This window comes from Ambystoma mexicanum, chromosome 10 (genome assembly GCF_040938575.1).
Source record: "Ambystoma mexicanum isolate Mex_15411 chromosome 10, UKY_AmexF1_1, whole genome shotgun sequence".
NCBI classification, from domain to species: Eukaryota; Metazoa; Chordata; class Amphibia; order Caudata; family Ambystomatidae; genus Ambystoma; species Ambystoma mexicanum.
In genome coordinates, this window is record NC_090932.1 from 1,154,836,373 (window position 1) to 1,154,856,095 (window position 19,723).

The 19,723-nt window shown below is 51.5% G+C and overlaps 1 protein-coding gene across 4 annotated transcripts in view; it reads left to right on the plus strand.

The window, feature by feature from the left end:
- KANSL3 (KAT8 regulatory NSL complex subunit 3) overlaps nucleotides 1-19,723 on the plus strand; it is a 1,222,374-nt gene that overhangs the window by 297,477 nt on the left and 905,174 nt on the right. For all 4 annotated transcript variants that reach the window (XM_069619075.1, XM_069619076.1, XM_069619078.1 and 1 more), the window contains 2 exons: nucleotides 6,168-6,299; nucleotides 6,853-6,969. In XM_069619075.1, the coding sequence (XP_069475176.1) occupies nucleotides 6,168-6,299; nucleotides 6,853-6,969 (249 nt within the window). The remainder of the gene's footprint in view (nucleotides 1-6,167; nucleotides 6,300-6,852; nucleotides 6,970-19,723) is intronic.

Consider the following 19,723-nt stretch of genomic DNA (forward strand, 5'->3'; position numbering starts at 1 on the left):
TCGCTTCCTACCGTCAAGCGGCCTGCTCGTCGTCGCAAGAGGCCTACAGAGGACGAGGCAAGTCTAGCGGACCCCGCCGTCGTCGCCAAGGAGGTCAAGGCGGCAAGGCCGCGTCCAAGCAGGATTGAACCGGCCGTGGGGTCGGGCCCCCACCGAAGCAACTTCTCCTGGAGGTAAAGGCGATGCTGAGGAAGGGCGCCATCGAACTCGTCCCAAAGAGACTTCGGGGCTCCGGAGTTTACTCGAGATACTTCCTCGTGAAGAAGAAGACGGGGGGATGGCGCCCCATCCTGGACCTGCGACGTCTGAACAAGTTCATCAAGGCGCAAAAGTTCCGGATGGTCACCCTCCAGCACGTCCTGGGTCAGCTGGAGGAAGGAGACTTCCTATCGTCGTTGGATTTGGAGGATGCCTACTTCCACATTCCCATCCTAAAGGGGCACCGGAAATTCCTCAGGTTCGTGGTCCAAGCGCGTCATTACCAGTTCAAAGCCCTTCCCTTCGGACTACGGTCGGCACCCAGGGTATTCACCAAGTGCCTCGCACCGGTGGCGGCGCAGCTGCGCCGCGAGGGGATTCACGTCTACCCCTACCTGGACGACTGGCTCATCCGCGCCAAGACGAGGGAGCTCGCCGTGGTCCACACGGCAAGGACCGTCCAACTCCTCACGGACCTGGGATTCTCCGTGAACTACGCCAAATCCCACCTGGTGCCCGCGCAAGTCGCACTGTTTCTGGGAGCGAGGCTCGACACAGTGTCCCTTCTGGCCTCCCCGTCGGAGGAGAGGACCAGGACCATCTTGGGCAAGGTGCAACGGATGTTGGTGGCCGACGCGGCCAAAGTGAGGTCCATCAAGTCCCTCCTCGGGATGATGTCTTCCTGCATCTACCTCATTCCCATGTGCAGGCTCCGGATGCGCCCGTTGCAAGAATTCCTGGATGCGCGCTGGATCCAGACGACGGGCAGCTTCGAGGAAAGGATCAAGCTCGACGAGAGCTTCCGACGAGCGATACGGTGGTGGGGCACCCGCGCGCATCTGACGGCGGGCATGGACTTCCAGGCCCCAGCCCACCGGGAGACTGTGACCACGGATGCCTCCCTGGAAGGGTGGGGAGCGCACACCGAAAATCTGCACGCAAGGGGACTCTGGCTCCCGACGGAGAAGTCCCTGCATATCAACGTCCTGGAGCTCCGTGCAGTGTTTTGGGCCCTCAGGTCCTTCCTTCCGTCCCTCAAGGGCAAGGTGGTGAGGATCTTCACCGACAACACCACCACCATGTTTTACATCAGGAAACAGGGCGGAACCAGGTCCCCAGCGCTGTCCAAGGAGGCGCAGGACCTGTGGCATTGGGCCGTCGCCCAAGGGATTTTTCTGGTGCCGTTTCATCTGGCAGGGATAAAAAACACCATCGCCGACTCACTCAGCAGGGAGCTGCGCTCGTGCCACGAGTGGGAACTACGGCAGGATCTGGTGGATCGCCTCTTCCGACGGTGGGGCACACCCCAGATCGACCTGTTCGCGACGGCGACGAACACCAAGTGCCGGAGGTTCGCCAGCAGGTTTCCCCAGACGAGGAGCATGGGCGATGCTTTCTCGTTCCCCTGGGAGGGCCTGTTCCTCTACGCGTTCCCTCCTTTGCCTCTGCTAATCCGGCTCATCAACCAGCTCAAGAGGTCACGGTGCAGGATGATCCTCGTCGCACCTGCGTGGCCGAGGCAGATATGGTTCCCGGACTTGCTGGACTTGTCAGCGTCCTCGCCGATCAAGCTGCCGGCGGACGCGGATCTACTCTCCAGGGAAGGAGGCGCCATCCTCCACCACGACCCGAAGTCGCTGAACTTGCAGGCCTGGCTCCTGCAGCGCTAGAGTTTGGAGGATACGACATACCGGCCGATTGCAGAGAGGTTCTTGCAAAGGCCAGGGCGTCCTCGACTCTTAAATGCTACGGACACAAATGGAAGAGGTTCTCTGTCTGGTGCCGCGCACAGAAGATTAACCCTCTACGGATTACGGCTCCCCAAGTACTGCCGTACCTGCTGACGCTGGCCAAAGCTGGTCTGGCACACGCGTCCATCAAGATTCATCTTGCTGCGATCTCCCGATACACCAGAACCACGGGGCGGACGTCCTTGTGGTCTCATCGTCTGGTGAAAGAGTTCATGAAGGGACTGTTCAGATCGTTCCCGCCGGTGAAGGCTCCGGCCCCGGCGTGGGAGCTCAACGTGGTGCTGACCAAGCTCATGGGACCTCCGTTCGAGCCTCTGCACTCGGCCCCGTTGAAGTTTCTATCGTGGAAAACAGCTTTTCTTGTGGCCATCACCTCCGCACGACGAGTGGGAGAGATCCAGGCCCTTTCCTGCAAGGCCCCGTACTTGACTTTCCACGACACGAGGGTAGTGCTCAGGACGCACCCCTCCTTCATGCCCAAGGTACCGTCGGACTTCCATCTCAACGAACCCTTGGTGTTACCTGTGTTCTTCCCGTCGCCTTCGTCGCCGGCTGAGAGGACTTTGCACTCGCTGGATGTAGCTAGAGCGCTGAAGTTCTACGTGGACCGCACGAAGGGTTTTCGGAAGACGTCACAACTCTTTGTGAACTTTGGACCTGTCAATCAGGGGAAGGCTCTCTCGAAGGCTTCCATCTCCAGATGGCTCTCCGGCTGTATCATGTGCTGTCACCGGTTGGCAAACCGACCGCTGCCTGGCCGTCCGAGAGCCCATTCCACCAGAGCGATCGCAGCTACCACGGCGTTCCTATCTGGTGTGCCCCTGCTGGACATATGCAGGGCTGCTACGTGGAGGTCGACGCACACCTTCACGAAATTCTACTGCGTCGACCGGGATTCCAGGGAGGAGTCCAGGGTCGGCCAAGCAGTGCTGCGCAACCTGTTCGCCTGAGGTGAGCCTGGTGAGGAGGTAAGATGCTTAATGTTGAGTTGATGTGATGCTTAATGTTGAGCCTTTGCCACCTCCCGTGGTTGTGCATGTGTGTACTGCTATGTATTCTTTATTCATGAGCATGTGAATCCATGCCAGACCCCATGCTGGAGAAGGAACAAGTTACTTACCTGTAACTGTTGTTCTCCAGCATGGGTCTGGCATGGATTCACATGCGAACCCTCCCGCCTACCCCTCTGCGGCTCTTCACTTGGTCATACTGCCACTTCACGTGCTTCCAAATCTGAAGATGGCTGCCAGAGGCGGTGCTTAGGTAGAGGGCAGTCATTGGCTGTGGTCAGTATGACGCAGAGACCAGTGATTGGTTATTACTACGAAAGACAGATCAGAAACTAAACTGATACTGGTTTTTTCTTTACCGAGGATTCCCAGCCTGACGACGGGGAATATTCATGAGCATGTGAATCCATGCCAGACCCATGCTGGAGAACAACAGTTACAGGTAAGTAACTTGTTCCCTCCTTCCACAGCCACGCCTAGCTAAGAAAAGAGTTCCTGCTTTCCAGAAGAGTTCCAGTGTTCTGAATCTAGGGAGTGGCTCCTGCCCCACCCAACAGGAAAAGTAGTTCCAAACAGAAGAGGATCAGAGGCTCAACTGGCAGGCAAGTAAGCAGCATGGTCTGCTGCAGGTAAGTCCACCCAAGCATTATGAGCCCGGCGCTTCCAGCGCTGGGACTGGGCATATTTATGAGCCTGGTGCCACTGGCGCCAGGACTGGGTCCAAAAGGTCCCAATTGGGAGTGGTTGGCACTGGGAACCTGGGTTATGGATCTGCTTCCAAGGGAGTTGGGAAAACCCTGACCTTTTGGAAGCAGAGATCATGACACAAGCCTTCTGAAAGTTGGGGACACTTTTGTTAGTTGGAATAACTTGTCCTCTAGCCTTTGGAATCGTTCACTGGACCCCAGAGACCCTAGCTTCATTTTTTTCCAGCGTTACAAACTATGTCAGAACTTGCCCTGAACTTTTGGGCATAAGGTCTCAGACAACTTAGGGAAGTACTTTAGAAGTTGGGGTTAATTCTCTGTGGACCTGTAGTGCATAAACAAATTTGTACTTTCTTTTAGTGGGGTTTGATTTGTATTATGCCCTACTCTAGTGACTGTATATATGTAATCTATTATTAGTGTTGTGTGATACATCTACCTGTTAGTCATTTTTCATAGTGTTTGGCCATAAATAACTGCATTTGTATACATACTAAGTGTAATTTGTGATTGCCATTGTGTGTACTCATTGTGGCCCTTTACAAGCTCACCACCTCTTTAGACTTAACCTAGAACTCTCGTCACTGCTACCTTGAACTGGTTTGGCTACAGCTCCCAGAATTGTCCCAGTCACAATATATGTTGGCCTTCTATACATCTCTCCCCCAGGCCAGCGTGTAGAAAAATAGTCCTAACGCCCTACAACACTGGTCCTTGGGGCAATCCTTTGGGGGGGGCTCCCCAAAACCTCCCTGTGCTTATTTTTGACCAACGTTGTTACTTTCCTGAAACAGTATTGAGTCCTGCTGGCTACTTCCTTTTTTAACACTTTTTTTTTGCCTTCCCGCCTTTTCCCTGCCTAACCCTGGTCACTGGTGGCCCAGTAACCCATCTGAACTGAGTGACTTGTACCAGATAGGGTTGGACTCTTCTACTCCTATCAAGGACAACATTGTCACCCTTGTTCCAGCCTTGGCAGTTTTCTACAATCACTGCTTTGCCATGGCTCCTCAGTATCTTCCTGGCCACTCTTGCCCATTTGATCTCCACTCTCTCTCCTTACTGTCAGTATTGGGCTCATGACACTCGGCTCTCTTTCAAGCTTCCTTCCTCTACCCCCTTTCTCATTCCCGATTGCATGTCAGCTATTCAGGCATGGTGCAGTACTAATGATTTCCGCCTTAATGCCAGTAAGACAGAGATGCTTCTTATTGGGACCCCTGCTCCCTCTGTCCCTACCACACTCTGGCCACCCTCTTTGGGACCCCTCCTCCTGCAAAGCTAAAAACCTTGGCGTCTTCGACTCGGTTCTCTTCTTCTCTCCTCGCATCACAGACCTTGCCAAGAAGGCCCACTTTCAGCTGCACCTCCTCAGAGGCATTCTCCCCTTTCTCACCTTCTCCCAGAAACTCAATGTCTCCAGAGCTCCGATTCTCTCCAGCCTCTTCCTCAATCTACCAAATGTCTCGCTTCGCCCCCTTCAGCTAATCCAGAATAGGACTGCGAGGCTTATCCTTGGTCTCAAGCCCAGGGACCCCATCTCACCAGCCCTTAAATCTCTCAATTGGCTCCCTAAAATCCTCCCTGCTAGAGCCCTTCTCTCCTTTAGCTCGAACTCTCTGCAAATCAGATGTTTTTCCAAACAGAGTGGGGCGGGGGGGGGTAGAGCTCTCTCCTCTGCAGGTGCCTCCCTCTGGAATGGCCCCCCTACCCCTCGCAGACTTGAGCCGGATCTCCTTAAGTTCTGGAAGCTCATCAAGACCTTCCTTTTACTCCTCTTTCTTCACCCTCCCCCTTCCATGTTAGTCACCTTCCTCCTGAGACTGGCGGCATTGTTCCCCGAGTCATATTGGCACCAGGCCCCCCGTGCCCAGTATCCCTCTGCACTTGTCCTCCCCCATCAACCCCCCTAACCCCCATAACTTTCACCTGAACCCCTGCCTACACTTGACTTGTCTCGCCGGCTTGCACTCCTGGAGCCATTTTAGCCCCTTTAACTTGCACTTAGTTGTGGACCCTTTCACTCTCTGCTTCCCCCTGGCACTGACCACCTGGCCTTCCCTGGCACTCTCCTTCTCAAGGGCCCTCCACCCAGTCCCTGCACTTCTCCACCTCCCCTCCCCCATGAACGTCTCGTTACAGCACTTGCACGATCTGAATGTTGCATGGCCTAGGATTGGTTCGCCGCCTCTGGGTAGTGCGGGCCAAACCTCAGAAGTGTAACCCTGTTCACCCAAGGTGGCCTTTCTTAAGTTCTGTTCCAGACAGTAACCTTTGTAAAAACCCAGAATATGTACATTCCTTTGCATTCAGACTTAATGTCATGTTGGTATGTTTGTTTGACCCCAGTTTGCCTGAGGAGTACGTAGTAGCTCCTAGTACTGTTGATGTGAAGCTAGCCAGACTCTTCAAGGCTTCAGGAGTTAAATAGCTGCCTGTAGCTTCGATCCCTGCAGGTGTTTTCTTCCCTTCCTGTGACCATTTGAACTATTTTGCTTCAGATTCCAACACTGATTGACCGAATGCTGGCATCTTCTACGGCAAAGACTGGTGGTGCAAGCGCCGAAGCCTTGTCCCTGCTTTTGAAGAGACCCTGGGATCCGGCAGTCGGAGTCTTATCTCATAACAAACCGGTGTGTTGGGCGCTTATGAGTGCTTGGTATATTGTGTATGTATTTGTGCATGTGTGTCGCCAAATTGTTGGGATTTGTGCACACCTATTTAGAGGTGTATGAAGTATTTGCGTTCATGGTTGGAAATGGAGCTGAAAATGGTTAATAATGTGTGCTCTTGCGATGTTTCATATTCTGTTCCTGTTTTGTCTGTTGGATTATTTTTTGTCTTTGAGCCGTTTCCCCTGGAATTCCACTTGTCGGTTTCTCCTTAGTTTGCCTGGCCTCATTCTTGCATGTTTCCGGTTTGCTTTGCTGTGTCAATTAATCTATCCCCCCACCCTATTGTTTTTTATGTTCCGTTTCTACTTGCTCCCTGGTCTGTTTGCAGTGGTGTTTGTCTTTGTTCTGCCAGGCCTACATCTATCTGGGCTTCTGTTTACCCCAGACATAGAGAAACCAGTCATTGAAGTGTTTATCTTTACTCTGCAAGAGTATTCCTATGTCAAATGTTCTGTTTCATGTTCTCTACATCGTTTGTCTGACTTTGGTTATGCTTCTCATTACGTTTCAGAGTAAGCTACCTGGTTCACCGTTGATTCTAATAGCTCCCTCAGGACCAGCCAGTTCATTCTTTCCCACGTCGAGACGTCACCGCTTTTGGCAATCTCAGCTCTCATGCCTGGGAAAGGTAAAGATGATGAATGGCAGACTGACAACACATTATTATGGCAGGGCTCATCTGTTCTGAATAATTAATTCAATCCTTCCATGTTTCGTGCAATACAAGTGGGACAAAAATGTTTAGTGTTACGTAAGAAATTGTTACACAGTGCATTATGGGTGGATTGCAAACATATGCATGTGAGTTTTCTCCTACCTGGACTTTTGATCTGTAATCTATGAACTCCAGGCCAGGGTGTGCCCTGGAGTTCATATGTTCAAGATCAACATTTTAACAGTCCAGTGATGAGAAGACTCCCACATGTATACCACTTGTTAGTGATGTTTGCCTCAAATGTCTACATATTATGTTTGTGTGGATCAGAAGCTCTTCTAGATTAGTTGATGAAAATGACTGTCCTCTTGTGCTTTCATCCTTTCCCTTTGTGTCAAGGCGGGTCCGTTTCTTTTCAGTTTTAGAGTCTTATAGGGAAGAAGAATGAAGCAAGGCTACTTAAATGCAGAGTGACAACCTCACTAATTCCCCCCCCCCCCCCAACCCATGCCTGGACACATCCAGGATTGATCGTATTCTATATGGATGAGTCTGGGTGAGGTGGGGCAAGCTCTAGCTCCACCCAGGTTTAATTTATACACAGCTGAGGGTGGGACAAGCTGCTAGGTTGATGATTCCATGGTATTCACTATTTAATGGGGGAGGTAGCCACCTCTTTTCAATCTTCATCTTCAAGGTTATTGTCAACAAAGGGTTGAAGTGTGCATGGACACATCACCAACCCCCCCCCCCCACTCGACCCATCAAATCCTCTGGGGAAAATAGGTGTCAAGGGGCTAAGTAAACGCAAAGCATTTGTCTCCCCCGCCATCCCTGTCCTTCATAGGATAACTTTGGGAACCAGTCCCCTTGTGTCCTACCATTGCATTCCACTGCCCTTTGGTCGTTTACTTACCTAGTAACTTTGTTGCATTTCTTCTTTTGAACAATCACGAACACATGTAACTTACCTGCTACAGATACATTCTGGGGATAAGCATTGTGGCTCCTGTGACTTTTGGGTAAATGTCCCATTATTTTGGGGATTGAACTGATGAAGCTAGGGAAATACACTTGTGCCTTGGTTCCATCTGAACTGCATTCATTTACTTACCTCTTATGGTGTCAGTGAAAGCATTTTAAGAACTTGTGGTGAATGTATATATGTAAGTATATAATATCACCTGCTAGTTTCATTTGTTTGCATGTGTTTAAGCCCTCCTAGAATAAATATTGTATTTGTATACATTACTGTCTAAATTAAATTGTGTGCTTCACTGTGTGGACTGAATGTGGACCCCTGACGCTGCTCGCACTCCACTGAGAAGAGCGTTGACTGCTCTTGGCTAACCTCTGATTTACCCTTTCACTAAAACTAGGGTGGCCTCCTAAAATCTGTCCACCAGGCCAGATTCTAGAAATCCATCTGAACACTTTTCTGCCCCTGAACCTTTTTCCCTGTACTGTGAGAAACATGAAGGTGTTTCCCTGACAAGTCCCTGGGGGTCTGTCATCCAGGTGGCCAGGACAAGGCCATTGCTATTGGATCCAGTCCCTGGGGTGGACCAGTTGGGGAGCATCACCTGGATGAGGGGCCCTCAGGGAGTGGAAGTGGCACATCGACTGGTGAGACGTGGTATCACCCTTCTTCCAACAACATTTCCCCAACCTACCACGTAGGATACACAAACTCTTTACCCCCCCCCCCTTCCCCTTACGACATGATCACTTTTGCACATTACGAAGGACGGACTAACATTCAAGCTATTTAACCTGACATGTCCCAACACCAGGGTCAGGCAAAGTCAGGCAATTGACCCTGAAAAAAAAACCACACACAACACACTCCCCATCCACACCACACTCCCCATCCACACACACACACACACACCACACTCCCCATCCACACCACACACCACACACACACTCCCCATCCACACACACACTCCCCATCCACACACACCACACACACACACTCCCCATCCAAACACACACACTCCCCATCCACACACACTCCCCATCCACACACACTCCCCATCCACACACACTCCCCATCCACACACACTCCCCATCCACACACACTCCCCATCCACACACACTCCCCATCCACACACACCACACACACTCCCCATCCACACACACACACACAACACACTCCCCATCCACACACAACACACTCCCCATCCACACACACCACACTCCCCCTCCACACACACACTCCCCATCCACACACACCACACACACACACACTCCCCATCCACACCACACACCACACACACTCCCCATCCACACCACACACACTCCCCATCCACACCACACACACACTCCCCATCCACACACACACCACACACACTCCCCATCCACACACACACACTCCCCATCCACACACACTCCCCATCCACACACACTCCGCATCCACACACACTCCGCATCCACACACACTCCCCATCCACACACACTCCCCATCCACACACACTCCCCATCCACACACACTCCCCATCCACACACACTCCCCATCCACACACACTCCCCATCCACACACACTCCCCATCCACACACACTCCCCATCCACACACACCACACACACACTCCCCATCCACACACACCACACACACACTCCCCATCCACACACACACTCCCCATCCACACACACACTCCCCATCCACACACACACTCCCCATCCACACACACACTCCCCATCCACACACACTCCCCATCCACACACACACTCCCCATCCACACACACACACTCCCCATCCACACACACACACTCCCCATCCACACACTCACACTCCCCATCCACACACTCACACTCCCCATCCACACACTCACACTCCCCATCCACACACTCACACTCCACATCCACACACTCACACTCCACATCCACACACTCCCCATCCACACACACCACACACACTCCCCATCCACACACACACTCCCCATCCACACACACACTCCCCATCCACACACACACACTCCCCATCCACACACACACTCCCCATCCACACACACACACTCCCCATCCACACACACACACTCCCCATCCACACACACACTCCCCATCCACACACACACACTCCCCATCCACACACACACACTCCCCATCCACACACACACACACTCCCCATCCACACACACACACACTCCCCATCCACACACACACTCCCCATCCACACACACACTCCCCATCCACACACACACTCCCCATCCACACACACACTCCCCATCCACACACACACACTCCCCATCCACACACACACTCCCCATCCACACACACACTCCCCATCCACACACACACTCCCCATCCACACACACACTCCCCATCCACACACACTCCCCATCCACACACACACTCCCCATCCACACACACACTCCCCATCCACACACACACTCCCCATCCACACACACACTCCCCATCCACACACACACACACACACACTCACCATCCACACACACCCCATCCACACACTCCCCATCCACACACACCACACACACTCCCCATACACACTCCCCATCCACACACACCACACACACTCCCCACACACTCCCCATCCACACACACCACACACACTCCCCATCCACACACACACTCCCCATCCACACACACACTCCCCATCCACACACACACTCCCCATCCACACACACACTCCCCATCCACACACACACTCCCCATCCACACACACACTCCCCATCCACACACACACTCCCCATCCACACACACACTCCCCATCCACACACACACTCCCCATCCACACACACACTCCCCATCCACACACACACTCCCCATCCACACACACACACTCCCCATCCACACACACACTCCCCATCCACACACACACTCCCCATCCACACACACTCTCCCCATCCACACACACACTCCCCATCCACACACACACTCCCCATCCACACACACACTCCCCATCCACACACACTCCCCATCCACACACACTCCCCATCCACACACACTCCCCATCCACACACACTCCCCATCCACACACACACTCCCCATCCACACACACACTCCCCATCCACACACACACTCCCCATCCACACACACTCTCCCCATCCACACACACTCTCCCCATCCACACACACACTCCCCATCCACACACACACTCCCCATCCACACACACACTCCCCATCCACACACACACTCCCCATCCACACACACACTCCCCATCCACACACACACACTCCCCATCCACACACACACTCCCCATCCACACACACTCCCCATCCACACACACTCCCCATCCACACACACTCCCCATCCACACACACTCCCCATCCACACACACTCCCCATCCACACACACTCCCCATCCACACACACTCCCCATCCACACACACTCCCCATCCACACACACTCCCCATCCACACACACTCCCCATCCACACACACTCCCCATCCACACACACTCCCCATCCACACACACTCCCCATCCACACACACTCCCCATCCACACACACTCCCCATCCACACACACTCCCCATCCACACACACTCCCCATCCACACACACTCCCCATCCACACACACTCCCCATCCACACACACTCCCCATCCACACACACTCCCCATCCACACACACTCCCCATCCACACACACTCCCCATCCACACACACTCCCCATCCACACACACTCCCCATCCACACACACTCCCCATCCACACACACTCCCCATCCACACACACTCCCCATCCACACACACTCCCCATCCACACACACTCCCCATCCACACACACTCCCCATCCACACACACACTCCCCATCCACACACACACTCCCCATCCACACACACACTCCCCATCCACACACACACTCCCCACACACACACACTCCCCATCCACACACACACACACACTCCCCATCCACACACACACACTCCCCATCCACACACACACACTCCCCATCCACACACACACACACACTCCCCATCCACACACACACACACACTCCCCATCCACACACACACACACTCCCCATCCACACACACACACACTCCCCATCCACACACACACACTCCCCATCCACACACACACACTCCCCATCCACACACACACACTCCCCATCCACACACACACACTCCCCATCCACACACACACTCCCCATCCACACACACACTCCCCATCCACACACACACACTCCCCATCCACACACACACTCCCCATCCACACACACACTCCCCATCCACACACACACTCCCCATCCACACACACACTCCCCATCCACACTCCACACACACTCCCCATCCACACTCCACACACACACTCCCCATCCACACACACACTCCACACACACACTCCCCATCCACACACACACTCCACACACACACTCCCCATCCACACACACACTCCACACACTACACACACACACTCCCCATCCACACTCCACACACACACTCCACACACTCCCCATCCACACTCCACACACACACTCCACACACTACACACACTCCCCATCCACACAGGGATAGAAGATGGAGCACAACACGAGCGAGGCAGACCCCACGTCCAGGGAGCTAACTCGGCACAGCAGTTCAAGCGGAGGAGAAAGACGACGCACACCGAGAGGGTGACAAGGAGAGAAGCGACGTTGCCCTTTCCGACCAAGTCCTGCGAGACCTCTGCAGAAGGAATTGTAAGAAGGCGAACAACAGCCAGCGTGTGTTGCAGCAGATGCCAATGGTACACAAGACCCTCCCCTGCTGCTAACCAAACCAGGGAGAGACGCTTGTCTCTGTGGTACCAACCTTGACTTCAAAGAGAAAACCAAGTGGTTCATCAGCTGGTGAGTCGAGGGGAAAGTCGATAAGAAACCAAACTGTGTTGTATGAAAAGTAGCTAATTGAACTTTGAAAGCATAAAACTGATGTAAAAAGGGGGGAAAACCAGCAACAGCGGAGTCCGGCACCACGTGGGTGATCACTCAGGAAAACTCTGGGCGATTACCCGATTGTTAAAACTACCAGCACCGGAAGTCCTTGGTAAAGGCGAGGAAAAGGGTCAAAGTGGTCATACAGGGGTTGTGTAAAATCCTCTGTACAGTTGAAAGTCTTTGACCGACAAATGATTGTGAAGCTAAGGGAAGTGAATCCTGCATTGTAAGAGTTGAATGGAAAAGGCACGATTGACCAGATTGACAAGGTTGAACCTGAACGAGGGATGTCCACAGTGAACTGTACAAAAAGATATTAAGACATGTGAAGAACTCCACAATGAACACTGAACGAGGGAGGCGAACAATCGATAGGGGTCTGAGGCCGAACGAGGGGGACCCAAGGGGTCAGCAGCCGCCACCCGAGGATTACGTGCAAACAGAAAGGAGCTTTGAACATTTATTTATTATTTTGAACCACAGGCCCTCACATATCTTTCAGAGGTCCTAGTATCAATTAAGGAACTTTCTAAGGGATCTGCACCCAGAAGAGGGGGATCCAAAGGTGAAGGACATCACTCAATGTACAAGCAGAAGGGAACTCCGTTTATTACTTTGCTACATCAGGCCCACAGTAGCAAGAGACTGTTTGATGGTAGATACTTCTGATGCTTGTGGATCTGCTTAGAATCGCATGCTGTGCATATAGTCTGACATCTAGTGGTAATCGCGGAGTATTGCATTTTTTTTTCGAAGATCGAAAGGGACGTCGACATGGATGTGACTGGAACCCTATCCCCAACGTGAGGTGTAGTGTATCCAAAATTCCTCACCTAATTGGTAAGAGTTTATATTGCTAAATCCTTTCACATGGCCTTCGGTCATCTAGTCAACTTCGACCTTCTCGATGACTGCTTTGTGGGTTTCCTGCCGACATCTACAACTGCTTGGTCAACTGTTGACCGCATGGCCTCGACCTTCAGGCCTGCTCCTTACAGTAGGGAGAGTGGGGCCCTGTTTTTCTTTTCTCTGAGAATGCATTTCCTTCACTCCTCTTTCTCTTCTTGGTCTGGCTGCTGCTACCCTCTGATATGGAGAGGTTCCTTTTAAATTCTGTCCGTCTTGCAACAGCAAATTTTCCGTGGAAAGACACCCATCTATGATGCAATAGGTGTCTTCCTTGTGACCACGACAAGCACTCATGCAAGGCCTGTAAACTCTTTTGGCTGAAGACGCTGAAAGAAGGGCATACTAAGGGGTGGGCGGTCTATACTATGCAGGCCGAAAACCTTTCCCCCCCCTGCTGGTGCCGCTGCATCGGAGGATGAGGAATCCGTCAGCAGCCATGGCTCCGATTCAGAAGCCATCGACTTTTCAGCAGTGCCTACGTGCTCCTATATGCCCGTCCCCGGTCCAGATAGACAGGCCGCTGGCACTGTTATGGGGAAGTCACACCCCAGCAATAAGGGCACCCACGCACCACGTGTACTTGAGCACACAAACCCTAAGTCCTCTTCGACTGGGTCGTCGAAGCCCTCAACGCCTGCAGATCCGCCAAAGATTTCGATGGTACCTTCCGGCCATCGTGGTTCAGTGCCCTGCACGCAACAGCAACAGCAGCTGCAGCATGCGAATGGGCATAAAGCACCTTCCGGACTGGGCGATCCTCCTAAAAAGTCCACTGTCGTCGACCCGCCATCCAAGGGCGCTCTAGCTTTGCGAGAAGCTTTCGGACATCCTTTGAGCGGCACCGAGTACAAGGGCACCCCCTCTCCCCGAGAGGACTATTCTGAGCCCCCCCCCCCGCCTCCTTCTAAGGACTAACATGGAAATTCCTCCCCTTCTAAGCAGCCTTTCCCTCCTCTGGACCCTTCAGCTTTCTCAGAATGGATTAGGGTGAGGTTTGTACAGTGAGTGGATGTATGACTGTTAGGCAAGATTTGGAGTAGTACCCTTTGGGTGCACTTCAACAACCTTGACCTCCTGGCAATAGGAACCCAACCTTTGGTATAAGTCTGTACTACACATGCAAGGTTTCTTGATTAAACAATTATTGATGTATTTAACAGTCAGTTTGAATAAGCCTTCTTTAGAAGGGGCAATATAATAGTAACACACAAATACACTCCAAAATACACTTAGTTTCTCTAAATCAGCAAATACCCATTTGGGATGGAACACAAGACGCTTCCTACACCTTCAGGTGACTTAAATAACTAGGACACTGTGGACATTAATATATCACTGTTGCATTTAGAGCAGTACTTTAAAAGTATGGCCAAGAAAAAGGGGTTATTAGAATAAAACAAGGTCACACAACTATTCTGAAGCAGCAAACTAGAGCAAACTAACCCTTTCCTGGAAGGAAGGTAAAAAAACAATCTGAGGAGAGAAGTCATTCAGGGAGCCAGGCCAAAGTCAATTGGGCAAAAGTCTACGGGAGCTGCAGCACTTCTTACAGGTAGGTTAAAGTCTTTCACAATGTTTTAGAAGTCTTTGTAGAAAAGAAGAATCAATGTAGGGCCACAATCTGATTAGGCATGTGAGGTAAAAAAGCTGTTACCAACTCTACAAAAGCAACCAAGACAAGACTCAACTGAGATCAAGTAATGCTACAGAAGAGGTAGGTTCTTTGACTGTACAGTACCTTTGGTTAGACTAAATGGTTCCAGCTGGCTTCTGTTCCTGTGTGGGTCTGTAGATCCTGTTTTTGTGCCTCAGTCGTAGGGACAAGAGGGAGGACTTCTGGGGACCCCTGCAACACAACCGGACGGTCTGTGACAGAAAAGGACAAACTTCTATTCAGTGGCAATTTGCGGTTTCAGATCCTTGCGTCTCAGCAAATATCACCATTGCAGACTTTCGGATACCACTCTGGACTTTCCCCGCATCTGGGGTCCAGCACTCTGTTGAGGTGGCTCAGGCTTGGTCAGTCCTGCTTACTAGTAGTCCGGAGGATCTTCCAGCAGCTTGGGTCCGACTTAAAAGTGATGCACTCCAATCTGGTGTTGCTCTCCATGGAACTTTGGTTCCTGCAGCAGCAAGGAAGTGCAGCCAGGTCCGAGAGGATGTCCAATCGAGTTCACTTTGGAGTTGATTGGTCCCACCAACTCAGGGGGAGAGGCCGTCCTTACAGGGCTTCTCTAGTCGAAACAAATTCAGAGCTTCAGCACAGCTACAGGGCTTCACCAGGCAAACGAGTTGCAGCACGTATCTTCAAGTTCTTCTTCAGATTCTTTCATCCAGTGGTTGACCCTGCCTTCCAAGCCAAAAAGCCTTGCCTTTTTATGCAGGTTTCTCCCATTCATTCCAGCCTAGCTGTCAATCACACAGCAGGGTGGCTGTCCTTGCCGGACAGCCAGCCGGCCAATCACCTTTGGGTACATTCCTGTAACCAAGGGGATTAAGCACAGGGAGTTTCGGGCACCTCCCTCACTTCCTGCCCCTGCCAGACACTCTGGAGCCAGAGGCGGGCTTCACTCACTCGTGAATCCTGCTAAAGACCAAACGAATAAAGGGACCAAACCTGGTTTGGCGTGCAAGGTAAATCTCAAGAAGGACCTTTCCAACAAGAAATGGCAAAAAAAGAAGACTGGGGCCATTTTGACAAAATGGGCACCCATGGGTGCTTTACCAAGGCTGCAATTGCAGCCCGTGGTAAAAACGCACAATGGTAGGAAAAAGTAAACCACTGCCACCAGCCATTAATTGTAGAAAGGGTAACATAACAATGTTACATGAGAAGCTAGACAAAGGGGATACTAAATAACCCCTCCAGCACACTATTGTAAGATAGTGTGTGTGCTGGGTCTAGAAAGTAACAAATGTAAGTAAAGTCAATTTCACTTCACTGCTCTTGGAAACCAAGAGAAGGTATTTAAATCTTTGGGAAAACTGAAAGACTTCCCTATGCCACTGCACTGAAGGTGCTGTGTGACACAATGTAAAGATGATGCCTATGGAGTTCGTCAGACTCCATAACAAAGAAACACAGAAAACACACAGAATTAAAAGTACAAAGTCCCAAAGTTCAGCAACAGAGCTGGGGGGTCTCTAAGGTGGGAGGAATTTTAGCACTAAACTGAAAATTCTCCCCAACACTTGTGCCCCCCAATGCCCCTCCACCCCCCAGACTAAGGGACAGGAGGATCTAATCCCCACCAGGATGGATCTCCTGTTGCAAGTCGGTTAAACGGCCTGCTGAGTACACCAGAAACCTTTTGTAACCCTTGCTATGGCACTTTTTATCATGTGTTTTCATTTGTAAGCTATGTGTCCTACAAATCCTGTTTGGTACATCTCTCTTGTTTAAGGTATAGGGGATCTTATCCTACAATAGGCTTTTTCAATGGATTCCTAGAAAGGAATCTCTTAGACCTAGCAAGGGCCTCCATGGTTCCTCACCACCTCTCACAAGAGCAAGTTTGGTCTTGGGTTTCTTGGTTGGGGGGAGGGGGAGGGGGATTGTGGCCAAGCAGGGTGTATACTTCCACTTCTTCTGAGATCTCATTTTACCTGGTTAGATGTTTCCCTCCTAGCACTAGGATTTACAATGGAGTCTTCAGTAGAAGATCAACAGTCTTAAGGGGTTTAGCCTTGCACCTATTTTTCCTGGTTTCCACCAGCTTTGGGAATTGCCAGTTCTCCAGCATGGGGTCTGGCATGGATTGACATGCTCATGAATATTCCCTGTCGTCGGGCTGGGAATCCTCCGTAAAGGAAAGAAAATCATTTTCAGTTTAATTTTTGAACTGTCTTTCTCCTAACAACCATCGGTGAGCTCTGGATCATACGGCCCCCAGCCGATGACTACCCTCTACCCAGTCCCCTCCTCTGGCAGCCATCTTCAGATTTTTACCGCACGGTCAAGTGTTGGGAGTCCTCAGGGGGCGTAGCTACAGTGCCATGCGATAGGACGTGCCTTTGGGGGAGCTCCTGCTGATCCTACATGATACAGACAAGTACTGTGCAAGAAAATGCATGACGGAACATAAACTTGAAGGAGCAGCTGTATGAAGATCTGCGGCACACAGCAGCATGGAATTGCAATGATCAGCGCTCGGATGCATACATTACGAGTAATAGGAAATTTATGAGGCTCGCCGGAGGTGAAACCAAAATGGCGACCCGCTCAGAACAAAGAGACGGGAATGAGATATAAGAGGTTGAAACAGAATCGCCACCGGAGTGCATGCCAAGACCACTAATGGCAGCAAAAGTTGTTGGCAGCAAGTAGCAGCAGAGTGATGCACGGCTGGTGCAACTTAAAGGTGATTATTGAAAGCACTCATGTAGGTTCCATCGCAGGAGAAGAGTGTCTACACCAGAACGAGGGACGGAGCTACGAGGTGCCCATGAAGACGAGATGGCTCGCTGACGGGAGCTTGCTACTGTTGCAAACTCTGTGGATTGCCGGTGTTTCAGGTGGGCGACACAGGAGCAGCTGCAAACAATCACATTGGGACGGATACATTGTGACACGCACACTGAAGATAAACTAATGTTGCCAGCTCGGGTGAAAGGAGCAGCGACAACAGAACGGAATGGAGGTTTGCTGAACACAGTCGTGCTCCAGAAGTAGCGCTGATGGAGCCTGGGGCATAATACGTCGGCTGCTGATACATGGGCTAGCTGAGTAAAAATTGATATAACTGTGGTGCAGGCACGTTGCGTGCAGCTTTATTTATTGTGAGCACAGTCAATAAATCTGATGGGAGATGAACTGCAGAGAGTCACAGCAGTGTATTTGCCCAGGGTTGGATGGGATGAGACGCCAAATTGAGGCGCACTTAGGTACACAATGGACTGTGTGATTTAGGCTCCTTTGTTCAGCACTGGCCTATCTGCAGTTACGAAACTGGCCGCAGGGGCACACGGCCACCGACACAGCAGCGCAGTGGCACGCCTCCAACTTGGGAGCTCACAGTGGAGGTGGAGAAGAGACAAGTGTATTGCCAGGATACTGGGCGAGCGACATAAGGCTGATCGGTCTCGCAACAATCGGTGTGCAGGGCGCGAAGCTCGATCTGAGCGGAGCTATAACAGAGAGCAGCGTGAACAAGGTCGCCCTCACTCATGCTCGCCATACACGCGCAGTAGGAGCAGGGAAGACTGCATACAGTGCAGGATGGAGGAGCCCTGCATACAAAGTCAAAGAGGCCACATGGAGACACGGGAGGCCAGCAGTAAGGCAAATTACGCACAGAAGGGAAAATCCTCCCTACGACCCCCACCAAGGCTGGTTCCAGCGGGTAAGTGAACTGCGCTTTATGACAAAACCGAGGGCTCCTCACGGTAGACGCACAGACTGAGGTAGAATCAACTAAAGCCAAACTACTGGACATGGATCCCAAAGAGGGGGAAGCGCGGAGGTATACATAAGACCTCACAGCAGACTACCGCGCACACACGAGACAACGGGAAGTGCAGACAGAGTGTGCATGTGCAGCACACAAAGTTGCCGGCTGCAAACCAGACCCACGGTAATGCTGGCATCCAACCGAGTCAGCCAGTCAAGGATGATCATGTTGCATAGCTGAAAGGGCGAGATCAGCAGTGGGAACTGTTAGGCAGAATCATATGCAGTACCCTTAGGGAACACTACATACGATTAGGACTACAAGTGATGGTACAATTTCACCTTTGGTACAAGCCTGTACTACACAGTAAAGTGGTAGCGATGGCTGAGCAACCAGACGTATCTCAAGAGCAAATGAGCAGTACTAGGGATTACACAAAGGACTACAATTACTGTGACTCAAGCAAATACTGACTCAAGGTTTCTGGTTAAAAAAAGTTAAAGTACATTTATTTTCAAACCATCTGTTCACAAAACACTTCACTTCTTTTAAATAAA